General features: G+C 41.8%; 4 protein-coding genes across 5 annotated transcripts; 1 reads left to right on the forward strand and 3 right to left on the reverse strand.

Moving 5' to 3' along the window:
• Positions 1 to 1,261: 1,261 nt before the first annotated feature.
• On the reverse strand, positions 1,262 to 3,136 carry LOC139338487 (glyoxal reductase-like). Its single transcript, XM_070973530.1, has 7 exons — positions 3,061 to 3,136; positions 2,600 to 2,848; positions 2,377 to 2,478; positions 2,112 to 2,203; positions 1,770 to 1,952; positions 1,510 to 1,569; positions 1,262 to 1,399 (listed from the first exon to the last, which is right to left on the reverse strand). Exons 1-7 carry the CDS (start codon positions 3,134 to 3,136, stop codon positions 1,304 to 1,306), a joined length of 858 nt encoding a protein of 285 aa, XP_070829631.1. The 3' UTR covers positions 1,262 to 1,303.
• Positions 3,137 to 3,470: 334 nt separating this feature from the next.
• LOC139338486 (glyoxal reductase-like) lies at positions 3,471 to 7,831 on the reverse strand. Its single transcript, XM_070973528.1, has 8 exons — positions 7,579 to 7,831; positions 7,296 to 7,396; positions 5,593 to 5,841; positions 5,339 to 5,440; positions 5,111 to 5,202; positions 4,842 to 5,024; positions 4,691 to 4,750; positions 3,471 to 4,255 (listed from the first exon to the last, which is right to left on the reverse strand). The coding sequence occupies exons 1-8, from the start codon at positions 7,650 to 7,652 to the stop codon at positions 4,160 to 4,162; spliced, it is 957 nt and encodes a 318-aa protein (XP_070829629.1). The 5' UTR covers positions 7,653 to 7,831; the 3' UTR covers positions 3,471 to 4,159.
• On the forward strand, positions 7,727 to 10,980 carry extl2 (exostosin-like glycosyltransferase 2). Of its 2 annotated transcripts, XR_011602630.1 has the most exons (6): positions 7,727 to 8,044; positions 8,638 to 9,083; positions 9,171 to 9,241; positions 9,401 to 9,516; positions 9,636 to 10,100; positions 10,430 to 10,978. XR_011602630.1 is itself a non-coding variant. In XM_070973527.1 (5 exons), exons 1-5 carry the CDS (start codon positions 8,040 to 8,042, stop codon positions 10,039 to 10,041), a joined length of 1,044 nt encoding a protein of 347 aa, XP_070829628.1. In that variant the 5' UTR covers positions 7,727 to 8,039; the 3' UTR covers positions 10,042 to 10,980. The 2 variants fall into 2 exon arrangements, 1 of the variants encoding a protein (XP_070829628.1); XM_070973527.1 differs by having other exon boundaries at positions 9,636 to 10,980.
• On the reverse strand, positions 10,945 to 14,996 carry parla (presenilin associated, rhomboid-like a). Its single transcript, XM_070973525.1, has 10 exons — positions 14,877 to 14,996; positions 13,933 to 14,116; positions 13,726 to 13,830; positions 13,498 to 13,630; positions 13,300 to 13,395; positions 13,070 to 13,219; positions 12,815 to 12,885; positions 12,620 to 12,721; positions 12,179 to 12,276; positions 10,945 to 11,790 (listed from the first exon to the last, which is right to left on the reverse strand). The coding sequence occupies exons 1-10, from the start codon at positions 14,954 to 14,956 to the stop codon at positions 11,664 to 11,666; spliced, it is 1,146 nt and encodes a 381-aa protein (XP_070829626.1). The 5' UTR covers positions 14,957 to 14,996; the 3' UTR covers positions 10,945 to 11,663.
• Positions 14,997 to 24,951: the final 9,955 nt, after the last annotated feature.

Here is a 24,951-nt window from a genome sequence, read left to right on the forward strand (position 1 = left end):
TTTCAGTCAGTGGGAACAATCTCAAGTCATACCGAGCACTGACCAACTGCCTCTGCCTCCAGCTCACATGCATGCATGTTTGATCAAATGTCTTCCATAAAGTGCCAAACATATATCAGAACATAACATGACTGGTACATTCGCTAACCGCACTGCCTGGTTTTAAAAGCCAGGAATCAAAATTTGTCCGTCAACATCAAGCAACAGCTTTGACTACACTAACGCACCATTAGCCCTCAGGACACAGTAAAAATATGCATTTTCTGTGTGGCTCGCCTGATCCTGCTGATCAGGTTCTGTTCTATGCGGAAATGTTGAAGCTTGCCTTTGGCAACAAAAACAAATACCTAAATCAGCATTTTATCACCTCACTCAAATTGCGGGAGAGAACGCTGCTGCCAGAGTTCTAACAAGAACCAATAGAGCTGATCACATGACTCCTTAAATCTTTACACTTACTGTAGAAGTGCTGCTGCTAGTTCATAAATCACTCAGTAGTCTCAGAGTAAAGTGCATATCTGATCTCTTTGAAGAACATAAACCCAGCAGAGTCCTGTAGGAGTCAGTCAGTTGGTAGTTCCTCCAGGCAGAACCAAACAGGGTGAGTGATGATCTCAAACGCACCCCGACCCTGACTGCTTTCAAATCTACGTCAACACCTCCGCTGTTCTCTGCTTTCCATCGAGTGTTTTCTCTACTGCATTTTTATTTCCTTTGTTGCATTCAGGGCAACTTACAACTTCGTACTGTGACTGTATGTCATGTCGTTTCATTTTATTCCAACTTAATTGCTTTTCTTGGCCTCTGTAGAGCACTTTGAATGTGTCTGAAACCTGCTTGCCTGGCCTCCCCTCGACGGTGAGTCACTGGTTGTTTATGTGCATTCTTAAGTTTCTGAGGCTAGTTTCTCACTTGGAGAGACAACCCTGCAGCTTTTTGTCTTCAGTAGGCCTCAGTCTGCACTATTCTCTCTCTTTACTGCAGTGACTGTCAAGTGTGGGGCTGGCAGTCGTGACCTGTACTTCAGCTCTGGCTGGAAGAAGTGACTGCTAGCTGCAACAATCTTCATCTAATTGTTATGAATGAGCCAGCACCAGCCCTGCCTCGAAACACATTATTATGAATGAGCCAGCACCAGCCCTGCCTCGAAACACACACACATCATTTGAGTCAGAATTGTTTTATTTTCTTCCTAAATGAAAGACAGGCACAACTTATGTCCTTGGTTTAAATCTCCCGGGACAACACGGTGCTCCTCAGGCTTATTGATTTGTGAGCATTAGTGAATTATTTCTGCCTTGTGTTACTCCACATTTGTTGGATCCCACGACACGTGTCGCCCATCATGCAACTTGTTTATAGCCTTCATGTCTTCCTCCTCCAGCTGGAATCCAAACACCTTAAAGAGTGAAAAGGAAGGAGAAAACTTCAGTACATCAGTACATAGCAGTATATTGACTGATAATTCTAAGTTCAGAACTGGCATAATGTTTGTTTTTTTCCACTCACCTGACAATTTTCTGCGACACGCTCCTTTTTGGTTGACTTTGGTATTGTAATGGCTCCATTCTAAGAGGAATACAGGAATTAAAGACACTGTGGTGACAGAAGTTTGAAGTTTTTTTAAATGGTGATACTGATATTTTTTTTGAATAAGGCTTTATGTCCTTATTGGAAATACATTTAATTTAAGTCCTATTAAATGATTCATTATCTAGAGCTGACGAGATATGGCAATATTAGTCTGACGAAGTAAACTGTTTTATTACCTGAATACTCCAGCGGATGCAGATCTGAGCAGGTGTACGTCCGTACTTCTGTGCCAGCTGGATGATCGTGGGGTTGCTCAGGGCTTGACCCTTGGCCAGAGGGCAGTACCCCTGAAATGCGATATCCTCCTGACGGCAGTACTCCATCAGCTTATTGGGCTGCTGGAAGGGATGGTACTCCACCTGATGGTGGATGATGTTATGAGTTTACATAACAATGCTTCCAACAGCCAGCAGGTTTTGATCGCACTTCTCTCATAACAGGAGTCCCTCCCTTTCTGGACAAGGGTCCTGTCTCTCTCTGGACATTTTTGCTCTGCTGTTGCTTTGTGAAATACTTACTTGATTAACATGTGGCACCACATTGCAGTCTTCCTTCAACTGTTCTAGGTGGTGAATCATGAAGTTGCTAACCCCGATAGAGCGACACAAACCTGCAGGAACAGAGATGTTAAAAAAAAAATGCAGCATGTGTAATAATTGAAATTTCACAGGTTGAGATGACCACTTACCACCAATAAAATCAAAACAGATATTTGTACCAACCCTGGTCCAATAGATCAACCACTAATCTCTATCTTTAAGTTGCATTTTATTATGTTTTTACCCTTTTCATAAAGTTCTTCCAAAGCTTTCCAGGCCTCAGCTCTCTGTTCTCTGTTGCAGCGACCGGGCAGCATAGAGCCAGGCCAGTGCAACATGTAGATATCTGATGAGAGAAGTGGGGGCAGGAGCCGACAATAAATAGAAACAAAAGGTATTAATGGTAAAAAGAACATGGTAGTTAATCTCTTGAATATAAAAAGGTGATGCATCCCTTCACTCCTTACCGAGATAGTCCACCCCCATCTGGGAGCAAGATTTCTGAAAGGCCTTCTTGGCAGTTTCATATCCATAGTCCTCCGGCCAGAGTTTATTGGTGATCCACAGGTCACTGCGGGGTACCCCACTGGCTCTGATAACTTCAGCCAGCTCCACCTCAAAGCCATTGTACTTTGACGTGTCAATGAGGCGTATGCCACAGTCTCGGACTGCATGCAGAACAGTGTCTTGACTGAATCCTCCAACTTGGGATGTGCCTTAGAGAGAGGAAACAAACAAAATATGTGCTATGTTATGCTTCACACCCACCACGCAAAGTCATGAGAGGGTGACGTGTTATATCATCTGCAATTATTTCAACAGAACACACATCTGGCTGCTCACAGTTCCATCAACAGGCATATCCTGACTCATGATGCTTCAAACACACTTTTGAAAATATATTAAAAAATCTTAAAATGATACTTACCAATCCCAAGTATTGGCATTTGCACCCCATTTGAAAGTTCCACTGTGGGACAAGTCCAGCTTTGCTCAGAAGTCATGTTCTCTTGGAAGATTGTATGAACGTCACCAAACTGAGGGCAGAAACCTGCACAAATGGTGATTCGGCTAGGAGCTTCTTCCTCATCACCCTTCTTAAAGGGTTTGGCCCTGCCCTCCTTAAGCTCACATTGTAGTGATTATGCAATTTGACTCCAACTGCCTTTAAGTAGTTTTAAACTTCTGCAATGTACCCCATTGGAGTTATTCCAGTGCAGATGTTTTCTAGTAGTTGCAAATTGTATCTTAATGAACAATTTTCTACTGTGCACTTTGCAGATGTTTTCTTGAAATATGATCATATGGACTCGCAAAGTGCAGAAAATAAGTCGGTCTCAAAGTGCAGAATTGTTTTTATTGTCAAAGTGAAACTTCTTCTATATAAATATTTGATCGAAAAACATTTTTCATAGCTTGCAGTGGCTCAAAATCCTCATTCAAACATTATCTCAGGTGGGTCAAATTGGGCATTCATCATGTGTTTTACAATGTTTTCATTAAAACTAAAGACTTTTATTACACTAGCTTTAGGGAATGTTACCCAAAGACTCAAAATCAATGCCAAAATGTATTTAGGGCAAGAATCTTTACATTGGATATTAGTGTTTTTTTCTGTGTCAGTGAATAAGACATGGAAATGCAAATGGAAATTCTTCCTTTGGCAAAACGTGTTCCACAGAAACTGGGTGGGGCCCGGGTCAAGGATGCTGGGTTCTTCTCTTTTCATGCAGATAAACCTTTTAAAGTCAATGAATGGGTAAGTTTTTAGTCCCCTCCCCATTAAAATCTTCAGAAAGATTGCCAGCTATTGTCAACAAAACCTCATGCCCTCAGTGTGACAACTGTATAATTATTTCAGCAAAGGCAAATATTCAGTATTTAGACAAAATTTGCTAAAATCATCTTTGCTACGCTAGCAATGATTGTAACATCCATTTGTTCTTGCATTGTCAAAAATAAGTGGAAAAAACTGGCTCCAGGTCAAACACCCTCTGAGTTTTCTCACGCATCATCATTTCATAGCGTTACTCCACATCTGTTGGGTCCCAAGTCACATGTCTGTCATCGTGCAGTCTCGCCAAAGCAGCCATGTCCGACTTGTCCAGCTGGAACCCAAACACCTACGGGATGTGGCGGAGAAGGAGGAGGAAGAGGGTGACATGAGGAAATTATAATATAAAATAAGTGAGAGTTGTCGTCTGAGTGCCTCACTGCCTGCTCTCCTGAGAACTGGTTATTGTCACTCCAGTTCAATCAACTGGATAATCAATAACTAGTTTACATTAAAGCTGCAGTAGAAATTACAATATGTCAATGATTTTTTCATTCTGTGATGGCAAACCTGCAGAATGTCTGCAGGCATGCATTTGTTTTCAGCTTCATTTCAGGTCTACACTTCATTTCCCCATTTCTTTTTAAGGTATAATGCCATCATGCGTGCTTGATTGTCCAACACAACATCATTGATCTTTCTTAACCTCTCTTGATTTTTAACAGTTTTTACAAAGGCTAATGTGAAATCACGCATAGTGCTGTGCAATGCATTCCCAACTCACTTGACAGTTTTCTTGTATCCTCTCCTTTTTGGTGGATTTTGGTATCGTGACAACTCCATTCTAAGGGTAAGCAAGTAAACCATGACATTGTGGATATAAACATAGAGACATAGGTGTTTGTTTTAGAGCAATATTTGAACAATGGGACAACCTGAATACTCCAGCGGATGCAGATCTGAGAACATGTGCGTCTGTACTTTTCTGCTATCTGGAGAACCGTTGGCTCGTTGAGGACTTGGCCCTTGGCCAGAGGACTGTAGCCTTCAAACACAATTCCCTCCTGATGACAGTAGTCTACCAGCTGACTGGGCTGCTGGAAAGGATGGTACTCCACCTGAGGGGTTGTAACAATTTTAAGACCTGGATACACGCATTTAATCTAATTCAGGTTTTTCTGAAGAAAAAAGAAGAAAAGGTGACCTGGTTCACATGTGGCACAACACTACAGTCTTCCTTCAACTGCTCCAGGTGGCGAACCAGAAAGTTACTCACTCCAATGGCACGGCACACCCCTACAGTGACACACAGGGATGCTTATGCTCTGTTAAATATCCCCCTCTATCATTACTGTATCACAGTGATACTACTTGAAGTCACTATTTGCATACTTTCCAACGGTTTTGTGATATGACCTTTCATGCTATGTACCGTCTTTATAAAGTTCCTCCAAAGCTCTCCAGGTGTCAGCTCTCATCTCACTGTTGGAGCATCCAGGTTGCAATGAGCCCGGCCAGTGCATCAGGTACAGATCTGAAGAGAGGGGGCAGGTGATGCTTCATTTAAAGACTACAAGAGACATGAAAGACAGCAACCTACAGTACAATGTCAGGGAATAAAGACTGCCATGATCATAAAGAAGCAAAGAAAAAACATTATGTGACATCATCAATCACAACTCATACCCAAATAATCCACCCCCATCTGTGAGCAGGAGTCAAGGCAGGCCTTCTTTGCAGCTTTGTATCCGTAGTCCCCTGGCCACAGCTTATTGGTGAGCCACAGCTCACTTCGGTCTATCCCACTTTCTCTGATAGCTTTACCCAGTTCCTTCTCGCAGCCGTAGCGTTTTGCTGTGTCAATGTGACGCACGCCACACTGAGTGAGCGCATACACAACGGCATCATGAGAGTATCCGCCATTGTGTGACGTGCCTGGTATTGAGAGAGTATCAGACAAAATAGAGGCCATCAAAATTCAGGGTTTTTTTTTTATTATTTGTTTTTTTTAGGCATATTCATACATGGGTCATTCTTCAACTATGGCCAAATTTGGTCTAAAAAATTTTTGAAAATCAAACACATATTTTAGGTAATATTTTGATATATTTTGCTTATCCATTATGTGTAGAAATACATTCTGGTAGCTGTTGTGATGTAATTATATAGATAATATATATTCATATTTATATATTCCATCACAATGAAAAACGTGATGGAAATGACTGTTGTGGAAATGACAATGTGTCACATTTTTTCAAAAATCTCATGTTGTATTAGCATGCTAATCTCTGTTTTAAAGCTGGCATTAAATATATACAAAATACACGATGAAATGTTATTTTAATCATTATTTATAAATTCAAAGAAAATATGAGCTGTTCGGAAATGACGACCAATAAACATATTCTTTGTTTGGGAAATATTTACCTTGATTTTTGTCAGCTTTCATATTCTTCCAGGGAGCTAGCTCTGCTCTCCTGCCATGTGCTCTCCTGTGACTGACTGTTACCATGGTTGCAGGTGTTCAAACCTTAAAAAAAACCTCCCTAAAGTTACATTTTGTGGTGTGTGATGGAAATGACAGTGACCCCAAGGGACAGGTGTTCTTTTGATAAAAAAAGACATTTAATACTACTGTGTCTTACAACACATGGTATGTTTCATTAAAATAGGTATTTATGTACCATTTGTCTGTAAAGTTAGTTTTTAAATCAAAATGTAATTCAATAGTAAGAGGGATTGAAGGTCAAAAATCTGACCGAGGGACAATCGCACAATAGCACAATCCATACATATAAAACCATGGTTTATGTAGTAAAAATAACACTTGACCTTTAAATTAATTTTTGTATGTTCCTCTTGGTGTCAAGTAACTGTGCCAAAAAAAAAAAAAAAAAAAAAAAAAAAAAAAATCAAGAAATGTGTTTTGTATCTATTATTCCTGCAAAGGACACAAATTCTACCTTAGTTGAAGAATGACCCACATAGTATTGCCAAAGCCCCGTATGAACATATGACATATTCAGAAAACTTAGAAGAAATACATGTGTGTGTAACATTGAGCAATTCAGGAGGAAAAAATGAGGAAGGAGCTTTTAATGCCAAAGCTTATTCTACTTCTTGTGAAAACACAACCAAAATTACAGAAAAAGACAGCATTGACTTCATATGGGTGAATGTTTGTTACTAGTGGACACTGATTTAAATACGCAGTTAACATTTCCAATAGGATTTTCTCCCCAGAATGATCTATTTAAAAAACTATATCATCAAATAGCACGCATGCCATGGCAGATTTAGAACAACTGTAAATCACGATACAGTGTGCTGAGATTTGTATTTGCATTGCTGTCAAAACACACTGGATTTGCCAACGTAAAACGCACCTAATCCAAATATTGGAATCTGCAGACCGTTGGAAAGGGGGACAGTTGGACAATCCAGCAATGTTGCCAAAGACATGGTCCTCTTGGCAGTGCTGAACAACCTGAAATACACAAAAGCGTAATTTTTCGTTTTTATTGTCTTCTTGCTCTGCTGATGTCGGTGCCCGAGCTTGTTGTGACCGTCTGCTCTACTTTAAGACTATCTACAACTTTCCATGGCAATTAATGTTAATAATATGTACCGATGAATCTCTTCAATCTGTGCACCGCTGACGAAACGTACCTGAACTTTGTGAAAGTTGTGAAGTTACAGCGAAAGCTTGTTTTCGCTCTTTTTAAGTGCCACCGCGTTAGCATCTCTGAGCCAGGTGAGATATGCCTCCAACGGAAAATCAAACGACATGACAATCAAACCTATGGGTGGTACGCTTGTCCAGCGAAACAAAGATGGCGTCTGTTTCCAAAAGATACGAAATACGCTCGTGTATGCTGTTGTACGCCATTGCAACGTAGATAATACAAACACAAAGACTCAAATGTATTCCGTTTTGGAAGTAGTTGTCAATTTGAACGCTTTCTCAACAACACAGCTGTTCTTTTTTGAGCTGTGACCCCCACTCATGCTACGTTGCGGCTAATGTTAGCATGTCACATCTCTTTGCTTTGAGGCTCTTTGGTTAGAGTCAGCCAACATGGCGACCATGTAACAGAGCAAACGGGCTGTTTGTATGGAATACCAACAAAATGAGGTGAGTTTTGAGTTGCGGAAAAAATAAAACATAACATCTGTTGTTCCAGAGAAATAGCTCTACTGTATGGTAATTCGGTCAACTCTATGTATTGCTTTATATTTAAAGAAATACTACCGGAGTTAAGCATAAAATAATGGTTTCTTACAGCAAGGAAGTTTTTGTGTAAGCTAGCTAGTTAACATTTAATTTGCTTTGCTTAGAGACAGGGTGAGCTATTAAGTTTGTCGTCCAGGGGTCAAATGGTTAGAGAAGGTTCAAATTGTACAGCCTAAAACTATTCTGGGACTCACTTTGTTAATAAAGTCAACCTCATATAATCAGCAACACATTTCACCTTACATGCATCACTGTTAAAGTGCAGCCGGTTCGGATCATTGACTTTGTCTGATAGGCCCAGTGTGTTCAGGAAACCTTCAGATGAATCCAGTGACTCAAAAATCAAACTTATTTTCCACTTATTTGAGTGTAAAGTCATGCTTCTCTGTCCCATAGCATGTGTTTAATCTAGTTTATGTGGAGTCTGTTTTTAAAGGACATCTTAACTGGGAGGGACAACTGTCCTGCATATCTGTTCATCTCCTTTGATGCAGGGTCCCCAGATGCTGCAGTGGGCTGCGGCGAACCTATTTGGTCTGGCCAATCCTGCTTCTCCTCCTGGTTGGTGCAGCCTTGACAGCTCTGCTGCCCCCTGCTGAGGATCAAGGAGGCCTCGGTGTCCTGGGAGTGATTCGCCGCACAACTCAAAAGGAGTATCCAGCCCAGGCCCACCGTGGCGACAGCGCAGAGGAAGGGCAGAGGTTTACCATCATCATCCAAACATACAACCGCACAGATGTGTTGCTCAAACTCCTAAACCATTACCAGGCAGTGCCTCATCTTCAGCGGATAGTCATTGTCTGGAACAACGTTGGGGAGCAGACGCCCCTGAAGTTATGGAGCTCTTTCGGGCCTCATCCAGTCCCTGTGGTCTTCAAGGAGCAGACAAGCAATCGAATGCGCAACAGGCTGCAACCGTTCCCTGAGATTGATACTGACGGTCAGTTTATCTGGAAGCTTTCATATTGTGTATATCTGTTTTCCTCAGTGGTGTTTGTCTGACATTTTTTCTTGTGTTTTTTCTTAGCTGTGCTGATGCTGGATGACGACACCCTGGTCAGTGTTCCTGACATCAGTTTTGCTTTCTCCGTCTGGAAGGTAAAAAGTGCAACGATAATTTGGATGAGAGCGATAAGCGTTCTGTATCTCCGTGATTGGTTTAACTTGATAATTGTGCAATTAAAAATGCATTATGTGGTGCTTTTAACTGCACCATACACAGTGTGATTGACAGTTGTTTTTTCTTTTGTTCCACAGCAATTTCCGGACCAGATTGTTGGGTTCGTCCCCCGGAAACATGTCTCAACACCAGGAGGAGTGTACAGTTATGGCAGCTTCGAACTACAGGACCCAGAAACAGCTGGAGGTGACAAGTAAGTTGTGCTTCTCTTTTTTTCATAATTTTGCAAAGTTCCACGTGGCCGCTCGTTTGGTTTAGCATTGCTTTGATGAGAAAGGCTGTTTTTTTTTAATTCTGATCCACTCGCTGCAGATACTCTATGGTGTTAATTGGCGCTGCCTTCTTCCACCGCCGCTACCTGCAGCTCTTCCAGGACCAACCCCCAGCAGTGCACGCGCTGGTGGATGAAACACAGAACTGTGATGACATTGCCACAAACTTTGCTGTAGCGCTGTATTTGAGGAAACATTCAAAGTCTATGGGCAGTATTAACAAACCCTCTGGCATCTTTGTCAAACCCGTGGACCTCCGCAACCTGGAAAAGGATGCCAGCAGCGGGTACCAGGGTATGTGGCATCGTCCTGAACACCTCCTTCAGAGGTCCTACTGTCTGAACAGGCTGACACAAATCTATGGCGTCATGCCACTCTGCTTCTCCAACCTGATGGTCTCCCAGTTTGGCTTCCCCAACTATGCCAACCACAAGACTAGAGGCTGAGCAATAACACATCGCTGTCTGTTTTGGACTGAAAGGGGACCACCTCAGGTTGCAGTCTGGTAAGTGTGTGTTTGATTAATAACACATCAACTGTCTAGGATTTGGCTGATCACCTGGTGTACAGCCTGTAGGCTCATGTTCATGTTATCCGTGGCTGGAAACAATCATTTACCTGCTCTGTGTGTTCAGGAACACGAACGCAAGCAAATGTTTTGCAGGTTGACAAGTGTAGCTGTGGAAAGTTGATTGCAAAGAAAACAGAAGTGATACTGGAGCATCTCAGCAAGGTGAAACATACGAGAGGTGGTTTCTGTGAGAAGATTTAGCTTGTTTGCTTAGCGTTTACCTTCTCAGTGTTTTTCTCTTTTTATTTCATGATACTGAACAGTTTCACCACAGCCTCAGCAGCACTACCGTGGACTTTTATCCTTTTCACAACAGCAAGGATTGTTCAAGGATTTTCTTCACAGGGCCTAATCTGATGAACCGTCCATAATCGATGAGGTAATCTGTGTATTGTTGCCAAAGCTGCCTTTCCTTCAGCATGTATAACTCAGTGGCTTGTAGTGCAGGGTGACGGTCTGAGATCTGACTTAGCAGTTTAACTTGTTTGTAACCATGATTCACAGCACCGATGCTGTCTCATTCAGACTTTGCTTTTTACTACATTTGTTCATAGAATGTGTCCTTTTTCCAAAATAAATATATGTTAGAAGATATAGGTATTCTTTGGCCAAAAAGGAATCCCCACCAAAGTGTGAATCAGAGAATAAGATAGAATCATTATTTAAGTCTTATGTACATTTTAACATAGTGGTATTTAACGTACTATGCATGCGTGGACAATCTTTTTTGTTAAGTCTGTAGGACTGTATCATGTGATTCAGGTAAATAAAGCAGTTTTTCTCTGAACAGAATCTGTGCATGAATTTAAAATCATATGATATCAGTTAATGAGAGTTGGGGGCTGAATGTTTGAAGAATCAAGCTTGAGGTTTCCCGACACAGAAGTCAACATCCCTTCAGGGCGAGTCTATCCTGTCTCAGATACTGTCAAGCCAGCGTGGGTCAAGCTCCCTCTGCAACGTTACTAAATGGGTCCCATTTATCAAAACTTGCGTGGTAAATTCTAGTTTCAGTGAGGACTAATCCACCCTTTCATTGAAGAATTCTGAAATTGTGTCAATGAATGAAACTCCCATTTTAATAGCAACATAAGACCAGCCCACAGGACTGAATATTACATTGAATTCAGCAGATTATTAACTTTTTTAACTGTATTAGCACTCATGTAATTGCTTTCAGGAATATGAACAGGAAGAAGCTTACACAACGTCTTCGGGTTATTAAGAGGTAGGAGAGTGATATTTTCTTTTGCTTGAAGGGCGGCAGATGTTATCAGTGTATACAGTAAACATCCGGACTGAAACACCAGGCGTGAGGTCAGAGTCTCTGCATATTAAATCTGCTTCTGCTCATTACTAACCTTGACTGAAAAACTATATTTGTTGATAAACAATAACATCCAACTCCCTCTTGGTGGATAAAAGTGTCCTTGCGTGTTCTGAGGTAACTCTTGACTCCACTTCTTTCAAAATTTAGCTGAGAGACCTCGCAGAGTCTCACTGTGGTCCAGGTCCACCTCCTGGCCTGGATCCACTGGCTCCTGGAGAGCGCATGTCATGCCACAGCTTCACAAGAGGCTCCCTCTTCCTCCAAATGAGCTTGTGGCCATATGCCACATACCACCTGTAGGACAAGATGTGCAGTTATATGTACTGAGTGCAGGACAGGATGCCACCATAGCACATTTAAAGCCCCCGCACATCCTTTTAAAAGATTTATACCACTGTAAGATGCTTAAAGCTGATGACAACAGTAAGTGTAAAGAATGATTTCATAATTGTTTAGTAAAATGTGTTTGGAAGGTCGTGAAAAGGCTAGTAAGTAGACCTTGAATATGTTCATTTTGTTAAACTACAGGTCAAGGAATTCGGGCCAAACCCCAAATGTTTTGCCTCTTAAACAACATTTGATGTATTTTTAACGGTAAAAGTAATTCTTAAGGATTTTCCCCTCCAATACAAAAATACACTTGATTATTCTTTTCACTGTAAAATGATTTTTGGCTGCTCACACTCCAAAGAGGGCTCCGCCAAGGTGAGCTGCGTGGTCAAATAGCCGCCATCCCAGGATAAGCCCTGCTGTATCTATGGCGACGAGCGCTTTCAAAGCCTAAAGACAGACCAATGACAGGAACCTGAAGTTACACACATGCAAATCGCACTTAATCAACAACAACTGTCTACCATTCATTCATCCATTCACGCGTACTTACACATTCACTCACACACACTGGACTTTGTCCATTTTGTTCAAGCACTGATTTTTACTCTCGCCTGCAGCAGAAACACAACATGGGAATGTCAACAACACCCTATTAAATGTGTGCATTAACAAACCATTTTCATTCACATTAGGTGCGTTATGTACATAGCAAGACAACACCATGCAAACACAAACACACACAAATAGAAGCCTCATATACACACACACACACATACTGTGCGTCACTCACGGTTCCTGCTGTGAAAGTAACCATGGGGAGGAAGATTATGCCCAGCTTGGCCTCTGGCACCTTTGCACAGACTGCGGCCAGCACTGCCATGATGGCACCTGACTATAAAACAAAAGGCAAAAGACAGATCCAAGGATTAGGATTATTGTACTTCTTTTGTGTTAAGACATATGAAGATTGTAGCAGATACCTTACCGCTCCTAATGATGGATGGAAGCGTCCAGTGGCTGTTTTACACATGTAGCTAACCATAGTGGAAATCACACCTGAAAATACACATTGTGTTTGAGATGTCATTCTTTCAGCAACAACTTGTGTTACTTAAAAGACTGAAATCTAAACAGATTCTGTAAGAGATTAAAGGTTTGGGTTTGAAAGATGCAATGCTGTTTCAAAACCGGATTCAATTAAATGTGAGCGGACTCCAGTTCTGTTCTGTATTCGACTCACCAGCAGACATGTAGACTGCGAGAAACTGCTCCTTCCCTAAGAGAGAGACAATTCCTGAGGAGAATGTCCACAGGACATACATGTTGACCACCATGTGGATAATAGAGTAGTGGCTGAAGGAGGACAGGACCATGGGAAGGCACCGTGTTTCTGGTGGGGGGAGAGAAAAATGACATTATGTGCTTGAAACACAGAGAAAACAACCGTGTAAGCACTCTACACACACTCACTGGAGGCTGGGTTCGATGTGAAGTACTTAATCATGCTTCTTTGCATCGAAGGGATCCGCCAGCAGCACAGGACCGCAACATTTACCGCAATGATCCCTGGAAAACAGCAGCAAGGAAAGCACGCGTAGAGATGCTGATGCTGGCCATTAAACCTGAAGAAACACCGGACAAAATGAGTGCGTCTGCAACATAAGTTACCTGTGACAGTCCTCTGTCCCTCTGTGAGGCTGCTCCAGAAGTCATCCACCATGGACATCACGAGGATGAGCTGTCGCTGCAAGCTGGACAGCTGGCTCCACCAGTCGTGCCAGTACGCCATGTCCTTGGACCCCTGGTAACACATGAACGGCTCACTGAATCACCGCAAGCAGCCTGTTAGTTATTGGTGGAAGAGACAGACAGCAGTTTGTAGCATTACAACCACACCTGTAAGAATCGTTCTCCCTCCTCTTCATCTTTTGAAGACTGAACTCTCAGCTTCAGGGTCTCGTATTGAAGAATGGCCGCCGTGCCAAAGGAGCAGCCTGTAAACTGACATGGAGTCAGACAACATCCAAAAGCATCACCCCGGCCCAAACCTCAGTGCTGCATGCGCATTCTCTCTCATTCTAGCAGAAACATGAGAGGACCTACCCCGACTGTAAACACCAGGGGTTTGAAAAGTGTCAGCCTGGGGGCTTTGGGGGGAGGCGGGGGTCCCGGTGCGCCAGCCTCAGACGGCGAAGCTTTCATTTCTTGGGTGACATTTCCTATCTTTGTATCCGGCCTTTTGGCTTCCCGCCGGAAACCACACTTCTGTTGGTGGCAGGGGTTCAGCCTGCCGGAAACAACATGTAGACACAGGAGGAAGTGTTAAAACCCTCCTGTTATATAAAACTGTTTGCAGGGCTGCAACTGATGATTATCTTCATTACTCATTAATTGTTTGATCTATGAAATGTCAAAATTAGATAAAAAAAAAACAAACAAAAAAAAAACAGCCACAATATCCTAAATCCTACGGTGATGCTCATTTTGTCTACCTGGCAGTCTAAAACCTAAAAATATTTAGTTCACCATTACACGAGACAAAGACAAGCTTCAAATTTAATAAGTTTAAGAAGAAATTTAAGAAGCATTTGGCATTTTAGCAGCTTACACAACACCTTTATGTTTTTCCTGATATTCAGTTCAAGCACCATCTTGGTTAAATGTGTCATTGTAGGAGAGCAGCATGCAGGAACTTGGACCACCTGACTTCACTTTACACTGACTGCTGCCCTGCTGGTTTAAAGTAGAGCTATTTATTGATTAGGCTCGCATCTAATTAGGTAAATAAGAGGCAGTGGGAAACATGCTGCCTGAACAGCTCCGATCATTAAAACCCGGAACAGACACACGACACGATCAGTGCTGGTCTTGCAGATTTTCACTGTAAACAAATGAAACACAGAGCTGTCCTCAGTCCCGTGAATGTCTTTACAATGCCAGCTGGAACGGTTAGGTAATCACACAAACACGCACGCATGCACGCGCCCTGTCAGCGTTGCTCTTGATTCGTCAGATCTTACGACCTCAGCAGCTCTACGTGTGCTCACCTGGAGCTTCGTGAGGTAGTGTTGGAGGATCTAATGAACTCTGTTTTGGCCCATTTCATTACACATCCTCTCCACGCCATGTTTGTGATGACCTCCTGCCTCAAGTCCGTCCCACCGCCAGACTGGAGCGAGTGCTGCGTTCAATGACTCAACTTTAGCTCCGACTTTTTGAGTGCACGGTGAGACAAAGAGTGCTTTTCTTTTCTTTTCTTTTCTTTTCTTTTCTTTTCTTTTCTTTTCTTTTCTTTTCTTTTCTTTTCTTTTCTTTTTTTTTGAAGGGGTGGACGGAGGCAAACACTTGTTTATATCAGCTTCAAATGAAAATACAGTGTCATATTACATATATGACACTGTTTAATTGTTTAATCTTTGAGATGCTAAAAATGCTAAACTAACATCATATGAGATTAAAGAAACACTTGACTTTTAATAGATGTTGTTGGCCATTGTTGATTATATACATATATATGTATATAACTCTTTTTTTTCCCAACTTCTTTTCTGATATAAATTCCCTGTAAATCTTAAGAACTAAATAGCATCCAACTGCATGTACACAACATAAACTTACTGCCAAGTCTAAGCAGGTTGTACAAACTGAACACACAGACCTACATGCAGGCTAAATGTATAGGCTGTGAATACTGTACAAAACAACCAACAATACCTAAATAACTTACTGGCCAACATTACCCATACATTGTAATATTACTCCCCATGGACTCTTGCACTGTATGTGTACACAGTTAACAGCTAAAATGTAATATGCATATAAATGCTGCATGTTACTGTCCGTTTTCCGTTCACTGTTTGTAGACTTTGAGCTTCTGGGAACCAAAAAGTCCCATTCCTCGTAGCTGAAGTACAAAGTTATTTGTTCATTCTGAAATATTAGTTGAGAGGGAGCTTGAATGCAGCAGAGGATATACGCATCTGTACTGCGCAGGCACAACGCCTTTGAGTTTTTTCTTAGGTAGCGCTTCACTCCCCCCTAGTGGCGTTTTAAAGTACATATTTGTCAATTGCCAGTGGAGTCAGAGTAGTGCAAAGTAACTACATACATTTACTGAAGCAATGAACCTAAGTACAGTTTTGAGGTACTTGTCCTTAACTTGTTCAATTTTGTGATATTTTATGCTTCCTCTCAACTACATTTCAGACGAAAATATTGTAAGTTTTACTCTGTTGCACTTAGTTCAGAGCCTGTGTCTATGCAAAATAAGATTTTGTATCTAGAACTAATGTTCAGTTTGTAAAATACAACGCATGGACCCATTTCATGCATCACAGTTGTAAATTACAAAATGAATGATGGCTGAAGTACATTTTGCTGCTTCAGCATCAAGGTTCTGGCATTGAGCATGCCGGCTCACTGGCACACTGTCATGGCTCACTGGCACACTTGAACTTTCTTACTTGTGGATGTTTACTTGAGTAAAATTTTGCATGTGAGGATTGTTTGTTCCATTGTTGCACTTAAGTAAAAGATCCAAATACTCCGTCCAATTAAAGAAGAAAAACCTTTCAGAATAGTAAGAAGACACAGAGAGAGAGAGAGAGAGAGAGAGAGAGAGAGAGAGAGAGAGAGAGAGAGAGAGAGAGAGAGAGAGAGAGAGCACTGTGGGAAAAAAAAAAAAAACCCGAGTTGATATACACTCTTAAGAATGCCAAAATATTAGTAAAATCACAATTACTGACAAATTTTCTCATTCTTATTAAAACATTTGATAAAGTTTGTTTTCATTAAAACCAGAGAGAAAGTAGTGGGAGCCATGGACAGTATCTGAAGAGTACTGATGGCACAAGGTGTTGCTATTGGCATTTGGACAAGTTCCACAAACTTCTCACAAGCTTGCCAGTGACTCCAGAAATAGGTGAAGAAGGTAGAGTTTACAGTGAGAAGGCTGCACTGCAGTGTCTGCAGAGTAACTAGGGCTCTCCTCCAATGCAATATCTGCACTTGACTTGCTGGGCTGCTTTAGCTATACACAATATTGCAGAACGGTGCTGTAATATAGAGCTAGAAAAGAATGAGAGAAGTTTAGGAGTAGGTAGGTAATTAATCTTAACTGAAGCAGGCAATGCATCCCGTGGGGACATTATAATACAATCGCACAGTTCTGTGAGGAAATTAGATAGCTTTACAGAAAAGTACAGTGTACAAAGAAAGGAGAGCAATATGCCTTTGCCACTGTATGGGCCCAAGGACACACTGCCAAGTTAGATGATATCCTATGGGTGCAGGTCTGGGGCAGGGCAGGACAGGGAGCTGTGGGAGAGGAGGAGGAGGAGGAGGAGGAGGAGGAGGAGGGATGAAGAGAGACAGCAGAGGAGGGAAGGGAGGGTTGACAGTGATGGAAGAGAGCACAGGGGTGTGGAGGCCAAAGAGAGGGAGGGGAGCAGACGAAAAATGGGTGAGAATCATAAATATTTGAGTGTCAGCAGACGTTAACTTGGTTAAAAAGCTGGTTGGGATTTGAATTTTGGCAAAAGAGAGATACAGGGCTGCAGCTCTGCTACACAACAACACAACCCTCACACAAACACACACATTCATCCCTCGCTGAATCTGTCCAGGACTATAGGTTCCTTTCTGATCAATGCAGTGCATTTATTTCCCCCAGCAGAGGTGTCCTCTTTCAGGTCCTCTCATCGATTTGCTGTGAACCGACGCCAGCCGGGATTTGGCCTATGTCGGCAACAGGGCAGCAAGGCCTTGGTCATGTGACAGGAAGTGTGGTGTCTGAAATCAGAACAACCTGTCATTCGTGTAGGATGCCCATTAATCTTACTGGACCTGTGTCTAGATAAACTGAATAATAAAAGCAACTGTGACGTCTGCCCCCCATGTTACAGAGCTGTGGATTCACAGGCATGACGCTGAGCGTCATTTTGGCCTTGAGGCTTCTATTTCAGCCCAAAGGCTTGAAACATCTTATACCAGCAGCACAGTCTTTTTATACCATCAGAGGAAACTCTAGCTGTTATCATAGCGTCCCATCAGAGTGCTGACGAGGAGCTTTCTAAGACACGGATCAATGGGCCAGTTAGATAATACCACACTGTGACTTGTTTTCTTTTCTTTCTTTTTTCTGCATAGATCTTGAGACTCATTGGTCAGCGTGCAGTATGTCTGCAGGCAGTCTGCAGCTGAGTTACACCGTTAAACTGCGTGAAGTTGACCCCGGGTGGCTCCACCAATGCAAAGCCCTACCCCAAATACCCCACAGGATGATGTGCAATATGATATTCCAATTCCAAAAAAGCATTTCAAAAAAGTGTGTAAGCAGAGGATTTTTTCTGTTCAATTGGAGGTAAAAATAAGAGGGGCACTTGAATAATATGAGAGCAGCACACTTATGCACACACTGTATCTTTGTGTGCATACCTGCTCTGGCAGTTCACACTGATTTGATTACACAACACTAGCAAGTTCCTCAAGAACAGCCAGCTCATTCTGAATGCACAGCCCAGCCTTTGTATACTGTACACAATGTCTATCAGAACTCTACTGCAGTATAATCAAATAACAGGCCCAATAAAGAGTCAGATGCTCAGGACGTGACTATTGATCCGTGATTCATTCATTAAATATTGATGTCTCTCAGCAAAATATTGTCTGCCTTTGCTAACAGTAAAGCAACGTGGTGGTCAGCAGAGCTCTTCACTGTGGGCTGGGAGTGGAAATTATTTATTATTGATTGAGCAGAGAATGGTTAAAAGTAACAAATATACATACAAGACAAGTGTGCTGGCATTGTGGTGAATTTAGGATAAACAGGAACATATCATCCTGCAAGCATAATCTTGCTGGGCCCGATGTGCTAAAGAATATTTTCCTTGAAATGGCTGTGAAATATTCAGACATGCAGGTGATGTGAATAGCAATGGCTGACTTCGATGTGCTTAAGTTAGCTGATTTTGTCTTGAAAGCAGAGAAAAGAAAGGAAGATTGATCGTTTAATTCTCTTGTAGTATATAGTGCATGTTTCATACTATACACTACATGTCTCATGAGCAACTTATGAATTTAGTGGTGGACGTGAAGATCCAAAAGTCTGAAATGTGTAAATGAATCTGGCTGGTATGAACTGGTCTTGTAAGGATGGGCTGAGTATGCACAGCACAATAATAAGAACTTCATTCATTCATTCATGAATATTTATGTCCAAAGATTTTCTTACTCAGTGTTTGATCAAAAATACAGTTTGTAATTAAGCTTATTGGCTCTGCTAATCTGAAAAAAAAAAAAAAAAAGCACAGCCACCAAATTGCAACAGCAGCCACTGAAATAGTCCATTTGAATGGATTTATCCATAAAATAGAACAGTTTTGTCAGCACTACAAGTGCAAGCACGCTGGTTTGTGAGCAGCAGAAGAGTGTGAGAAAAGCTCCTGACAAAAGGCTACTGTACTCCTCCTCTCCCTGCAACACACACACACACACACACACACACACACACACACACACAGAGCCCTCCCTCATTCTTTACCTGAGCCCTCAGTGCACCTTACTCAGAAACTCTTGCAAACACCAAGGGGTAAGCACGAGCTCACTAAAGGGCTGCATCCGGTTTCGCTGCCGCACGTGCCAGGGCTTCGGTCCCAGAAGGAGCTCGTTTCGCTCATTTATCACTTGAAACAAGCAACTTGCCTCCCCTCTGCTCGGCTGTCCCAACTGAAGAAACGAGCGCGCACCAGCTCCAAGCGCATTCCCTCAGCCTACGTCGGCAGTATCTTCAACTCCTGCACCGCAAGGGGACATGGGTGATAAAAACGCCGGTAAGAAACTTCCACGTGCTTGTATGTGAATAAGTTATGAGCTGGTTTTGTTTTGGGGTTTAGTTGTGTTCTGGGGGCGTGGGCACTGCTTGTTTGTGCGGATTGTTTGTGCTCACACTGCGGAACACACACACATACACAAACGTCTAACTTTGTTATTGTGCTGTTAATTGCAGCTGATCACCACACGCAGTAGGGCAGGGATGCGCTTTCATAGCCTGGGCTGGAAGTTGAGGATGCGGATGATGCTGCATGTTAACCGACCACAGATCAGCACATGCTTCAGTGCTGCAGCGCGATGCTGCTGCTGTATTCCGGCTCCGTGGCTCAGGCTCCCGCCTCGACTACTTTGCCCTCTCCGTTAAGCAGCTTGCACCTCTCCAGCACGGGCTATCCTTCAGATTCATCTACACTATTACTCCACAATGTGTTAAAAAGCATCTGGAATGCAACTTGTGCAAATATTAGGCCTGCATTACACTGTTTTCACCTTCAATGCTGCCCATGGTAAACAGCTTTTCGTCTCCCTGGCCGAGCTTTCCTTCACTCTGCCGGTGCTGTCAGCTGATTTAGACAAAAAACTGCTGGCTCTCCACTTTTCTTCAGATGAATGTGTTGCTGTTCCCTGTGCAGCGGTGGCAGTGTGGCCTCAACGATCAGCATGCGTGTTGTTGACAAAGCTTTTCAACTCTGCCTGTAATGGGCTATAGAGGCTGTTATTCAGAGCTACAGGATGGAGTCTGCTGCATGATAAACTAGATGCTGCTTAGTGGTTACACACAGCTTAAAAGATGTAACTCACTCTCAAGCATTTGGGGTGTTGTGCTTGTGTTGGCAGTGTTTTGCAGGGCATAGTTTAAGGATGCATGGGGTTAAAGCACAGAATACAGGTGCATTCACCCTCTTCAGATATATTTGGATAAGGGACAGGGTGCCCTTGCTTAAGTAGGGTAACCTTCTTGCTTGGGGTCACCCTGATCTGTTTTACCCAGAGTTCACAGTAAAGCAAAATCCAGAAGTCATGGAGTGTACAGTGGGTATGCAGTCAGGGTAGCTGGGAAGGGGGCTCCTGTGTTGTGTTGCCTAGTTTGTTTTTCACCTCCAGGCTGTAAACCTGACTTTCACCTTTCTTAAACCCACTTAGGGATCTGCAGAGTTTGTGGTCTCGTTCATTGATGCCACACTGGGGAAATAAGGTGCTCATTATGACAAATATGAAATGCTTTTTGCTTTACTGTCACTCATAATGCCTGTCCTGTATTGTAGCTAATAGTCCGCACAGTGTGCAGCAGCTTTATGATTCACGTAATCTCATTTGACTTTGTCGATCTTTTCCTCGTCTTCATTTTTATGTGCACTTAAACTGTGGAAGTATTAAAAATAACTAATATAACAATGCAAGTTGAGTCAGTTATACTCTACATATTAGCAGCGGCTGATGTCCATGATAAAAAGTCAATACCAGCCCAATGTAGTTCATCACTTTGACCTTACAGTACGAGCTGTCTTCCTTTTTGTGACTCTGACTCAGTGTTTGCGTCTCTCCGGCTCTTGTATGATGACAGCAAGGCTTATTTATTTATGTCATATTCATTTCCTGTTAGTTTTAACCTTATGGCCTGCTTTTATATTCATTAACTGATTGACTGCATGAAATATCTTTTTTTTTTTTAATTTAGTGGTACTGGGGCCTCTTCAGCTAAACTCATGTCCTCTAGAACAACTATTTGTGTCTCAGTGTTTCTGTGGCAGTGTGTCTTCATATCTGTCTGCTGTGACCCATCCCTTCTGTTATTTGTCACTGCGCATGAAGACCAAACTAGTTTCTACTCTGGGAAAGCGAGTTTTAAGGTGATGCTCTTACTGTGTTTACATGTGCATATTGCTATTTATTTATAACATCAAACCTATTCTGCAATATTCCAGCTTTGGTATACTGAACACAATGCTCTGAGAGAGGGGCGAATGGGAGGTTAATAGGGTCCCCCGGAGTGCCCCAAGCAGGTTACTGTGGCCATTACTGTCCCCTCATGCTGTACACACACCTTAAGTCAAGATAAAGCACATTTCTGTGGGATCTGGCACTTCTCACTGACCCAGGTGTCTTCCTTATGCATCCTTATCCTTTTATGAAAAGCTCTTTACAAACATGTACACGCAGCCATTCAGTGTAGCTGCTGATTCATTTTTCACATCTGCCCCCCCCCCGCACACACACACAAACACACACACACTCTCCCCGTCTTTTAAATCCCCTCTTTCTCTGCCATGCACACGACAGCAATCTCAACCTCTCATGTCTTATTCCTCACGTTTTTGCAGTCTTGACTATTGCTTGAATTAAATACTCTGCTTCTTTTTTACCCTCTTTTTTGTGCTTTCCTGTCCTTTTACTTTCATTAATATGTATATGACAAATCTCTTCTCATTGTTGGGTCGAGCAGGAAACAATATAGACAATTACTAGCGTGCGCACAAGCCCCATGACAGTGCACACAATGATGTACGTGTAGCAAATCCCCTCCCCACAAGAAAAACACCATTATAATCCTCCTGTTGTCATATATGAGAAGTGAAAAGACTAGTTGTTTCTCTGCTTTGTGATGCTGATGTGCTATCTGTGACAAGTGTCTTGTTGCTGCTTTGTTGTCCTCAGGCTGATTCCCTAACCTCAAGTTTGCATACTTGTCATTTTGCAAGAGATATTTGGCAGCTGTATTTGATGCAAACATTAACAGTTTTGCAGTGCCGCTGATTTTAGCCACACAGACGTTCCTGTAGCTTTGCAGAATATGAGAATGCTTCCTGACATTTCAGCAAATGGTAGTTACCATCAGCAGTGACTCTGTGCTGTTGTACAACACAGTGTGGCTTCTTCTTCTTCTTCTTCTTCTTCTTCTTCTTCTTCTTCTTCTTCTTCTTCTTCTTCTTCTCCTCTGTACAGACTGTTGTGGCTGGATGCTGTCACAACACTTTAAAGCACCATCAGTGTGTCTATATATTTTAGCTCCAACCAAATGAGATTCACTTTACATAATGTCGACCATTGTCCAGTGCATCAGTGATGTTTTAGAACTTTAATGTGTTTTGTTTAACTTTGAGTCATTTCCTGGTTTGCGGTAATCTCAATACTGACTGAAAATTAACTTGTTGATCCTTTAAAATTGGTTGTGATAGACAATATGTGTCTGCATGAGTTTGTCAAATACATTGGTGCAAGGCCATCTGGAAGAAGTGCGTGCTGAAAAGTCTGCACGACACAATAAAGTCACTTTGATGAGAACAGAAACAGGCACTGTGATGGATTCTATCTCAAGCAAGTTATGTTTTATTGTGTGCAGAAAGGAATTCAAGTAGGAACACAGAATAACACATGAGAGATGAAGAGAAAAGCATCTAAGCTGTAAATGGGATAAAAGATGCAATCAAATTATTGTGCTTTAAAGAACCAGTAAACAATATAATACTTGTAAAACAAACAATTAAGACCCAAATATTTGATGCCACTGTAAACCAGTTCTCTAGTCAGAATATTTTGTATAATGTGACTCTAATACATCAGGCATTAAAGTGGCTTTTTCATAGGTTTTTTTTATGGTCTGTTTTTCTCATGCAGCATGCCTCACAAACAACTGAGTCATCCTCCCAGTAATTTCAGAATTAGAATAGCAGTTAGCATTATATGATGTGCTTTAAATTTCCCTTTAAGTTTAATATTAGATAAAACATTTTTTCCACAGTGTCATATCAAGTCAAATCATAGCATTTGTTGAATAGTTTGAGGTTAAATATCCTTTGAATACAGTAGTTTTGCTTCCGACTGCAGAAACAACCAGACCTCTTACTCAGAAATAATAAATTAAAATAAAGTTTTAAACTAAACGTTCACAGTTCTTCTTTCATATAAAACGATCTGGAACAAAGGGGCATTGAAATATCAATTACTTTTTTCTTCTAATGTTTGATGAACATAATTACAATAGATTTCTACACGATACATTTCAATTGCAGTTACGTTCAAAGCAGGTGTCACCTTACAAGGTGAACAGTTTAACCTCAGTCTATAGGAAGGTGAAATGAGAGCTGGCTTGTCTCACATCTTTCCACAGTGTCATCACAGACAGATCTGAGTTTGCTCAAATACAAACAGGACACGTCTTTTTTTGGACAAGCTGCAGCTACATATGACACATGTGGAGTGGTTGAAGACCTATCATGCACCAAGTGTCACATGGGGTCTGAAGACAAGAGGAATAATTGAAGTCAGCGCTCCCATAGGTGTAATTTCCGCTGGGAATGCTGGAAAATGTTCCCTGGACTTTTATTGTTTCAAGTTGATTTTCTTGGAAAAATCTTCCACCTACTGCTCAGCCACCATAGTGCAGATGAGAGAAGAGAGGAGCAGATTAAAAATGTTGATGCACTAATCTGAGTCACCTTCGCTCATTTCTTTATGCTCAAAGCAACGGGCAGGATGGTTTTTTGCCCTGGGTTTTGCCTCTCAGGCCGCATGCAGTCTGTCCTACCTCACTGGCAGAGGTTGTTGGGGATGAATTCACTCTGAAAGAAATACCTGCAGACTTCATTTCTCAGCTTGAAAGACATTTAATCTATGTATTTCCCTAAAAATACATAAACTGAACATCACTCAAAGGTAGGACAGCAAAAGTCAATGTTGCTTGTAGCAATGCAAATTCAACATTATCCTGCAGCTGTATGTATCTATCTGTATCTTTCTGTATCTATCTATTTAAGTTGTGTTACTGTTTAACACACTGCAACTTGGTAAGATGGATAGATCCATTACTGATAAGAGTTGGAAAGAAACTAATTTTGTCAGTGCATACAGCTACTTTATTTTTTAAAACAAATTTTCTGGACAGTTTTACTGTTATCACTGGCGCTGCAGTGATTAATCAGATATTTGGGAGCTGGAGAGGATAGTCTGCAATCTTTTGAAAGAGAATATTGCGACTACATATCTGCCACCAGAGAATATGTTCTATCAATAACACGACACAGATCAGTGCTTATTTGCTTTGGTAATCATCTAATTTCATTGAGTCGTGATTAGTGAAATGAACAAATCATTCTATACCTTTATATCTTGCTTTCAGCCAGTTTCTGTATCTTCAGCCCTTCTAAAGCCCTTCTTCACATGCATATGTGTGTGTTTTCTATCTCACTCCAGCTAATTAGCCTACACAAATACAACATGCTGCACATAAAGGCTGTAAAGTGCGTGTGTATTTTTGTTGTTTTGGCCAGGAAATCTGATAAATTTGAGTTCATT

Source organism: Chaetodon trifascialis, chromosome 11, assembly GCF_039877785.1.
Source record: "Chaetodon trifascialis isolate fChaTrf1 chromosome 11, fChaTrf1.hap1, whole genome shotgun sequence".
In the NCBI taxonomy this organism is placed as follows: domain Eukaryota; kingdom Metazoa; phylum Chordata; class Actinopteri; order Chaetodontiformes; family Chaetodontidae; genus Chaetodon; species Chaetodon trifascialis.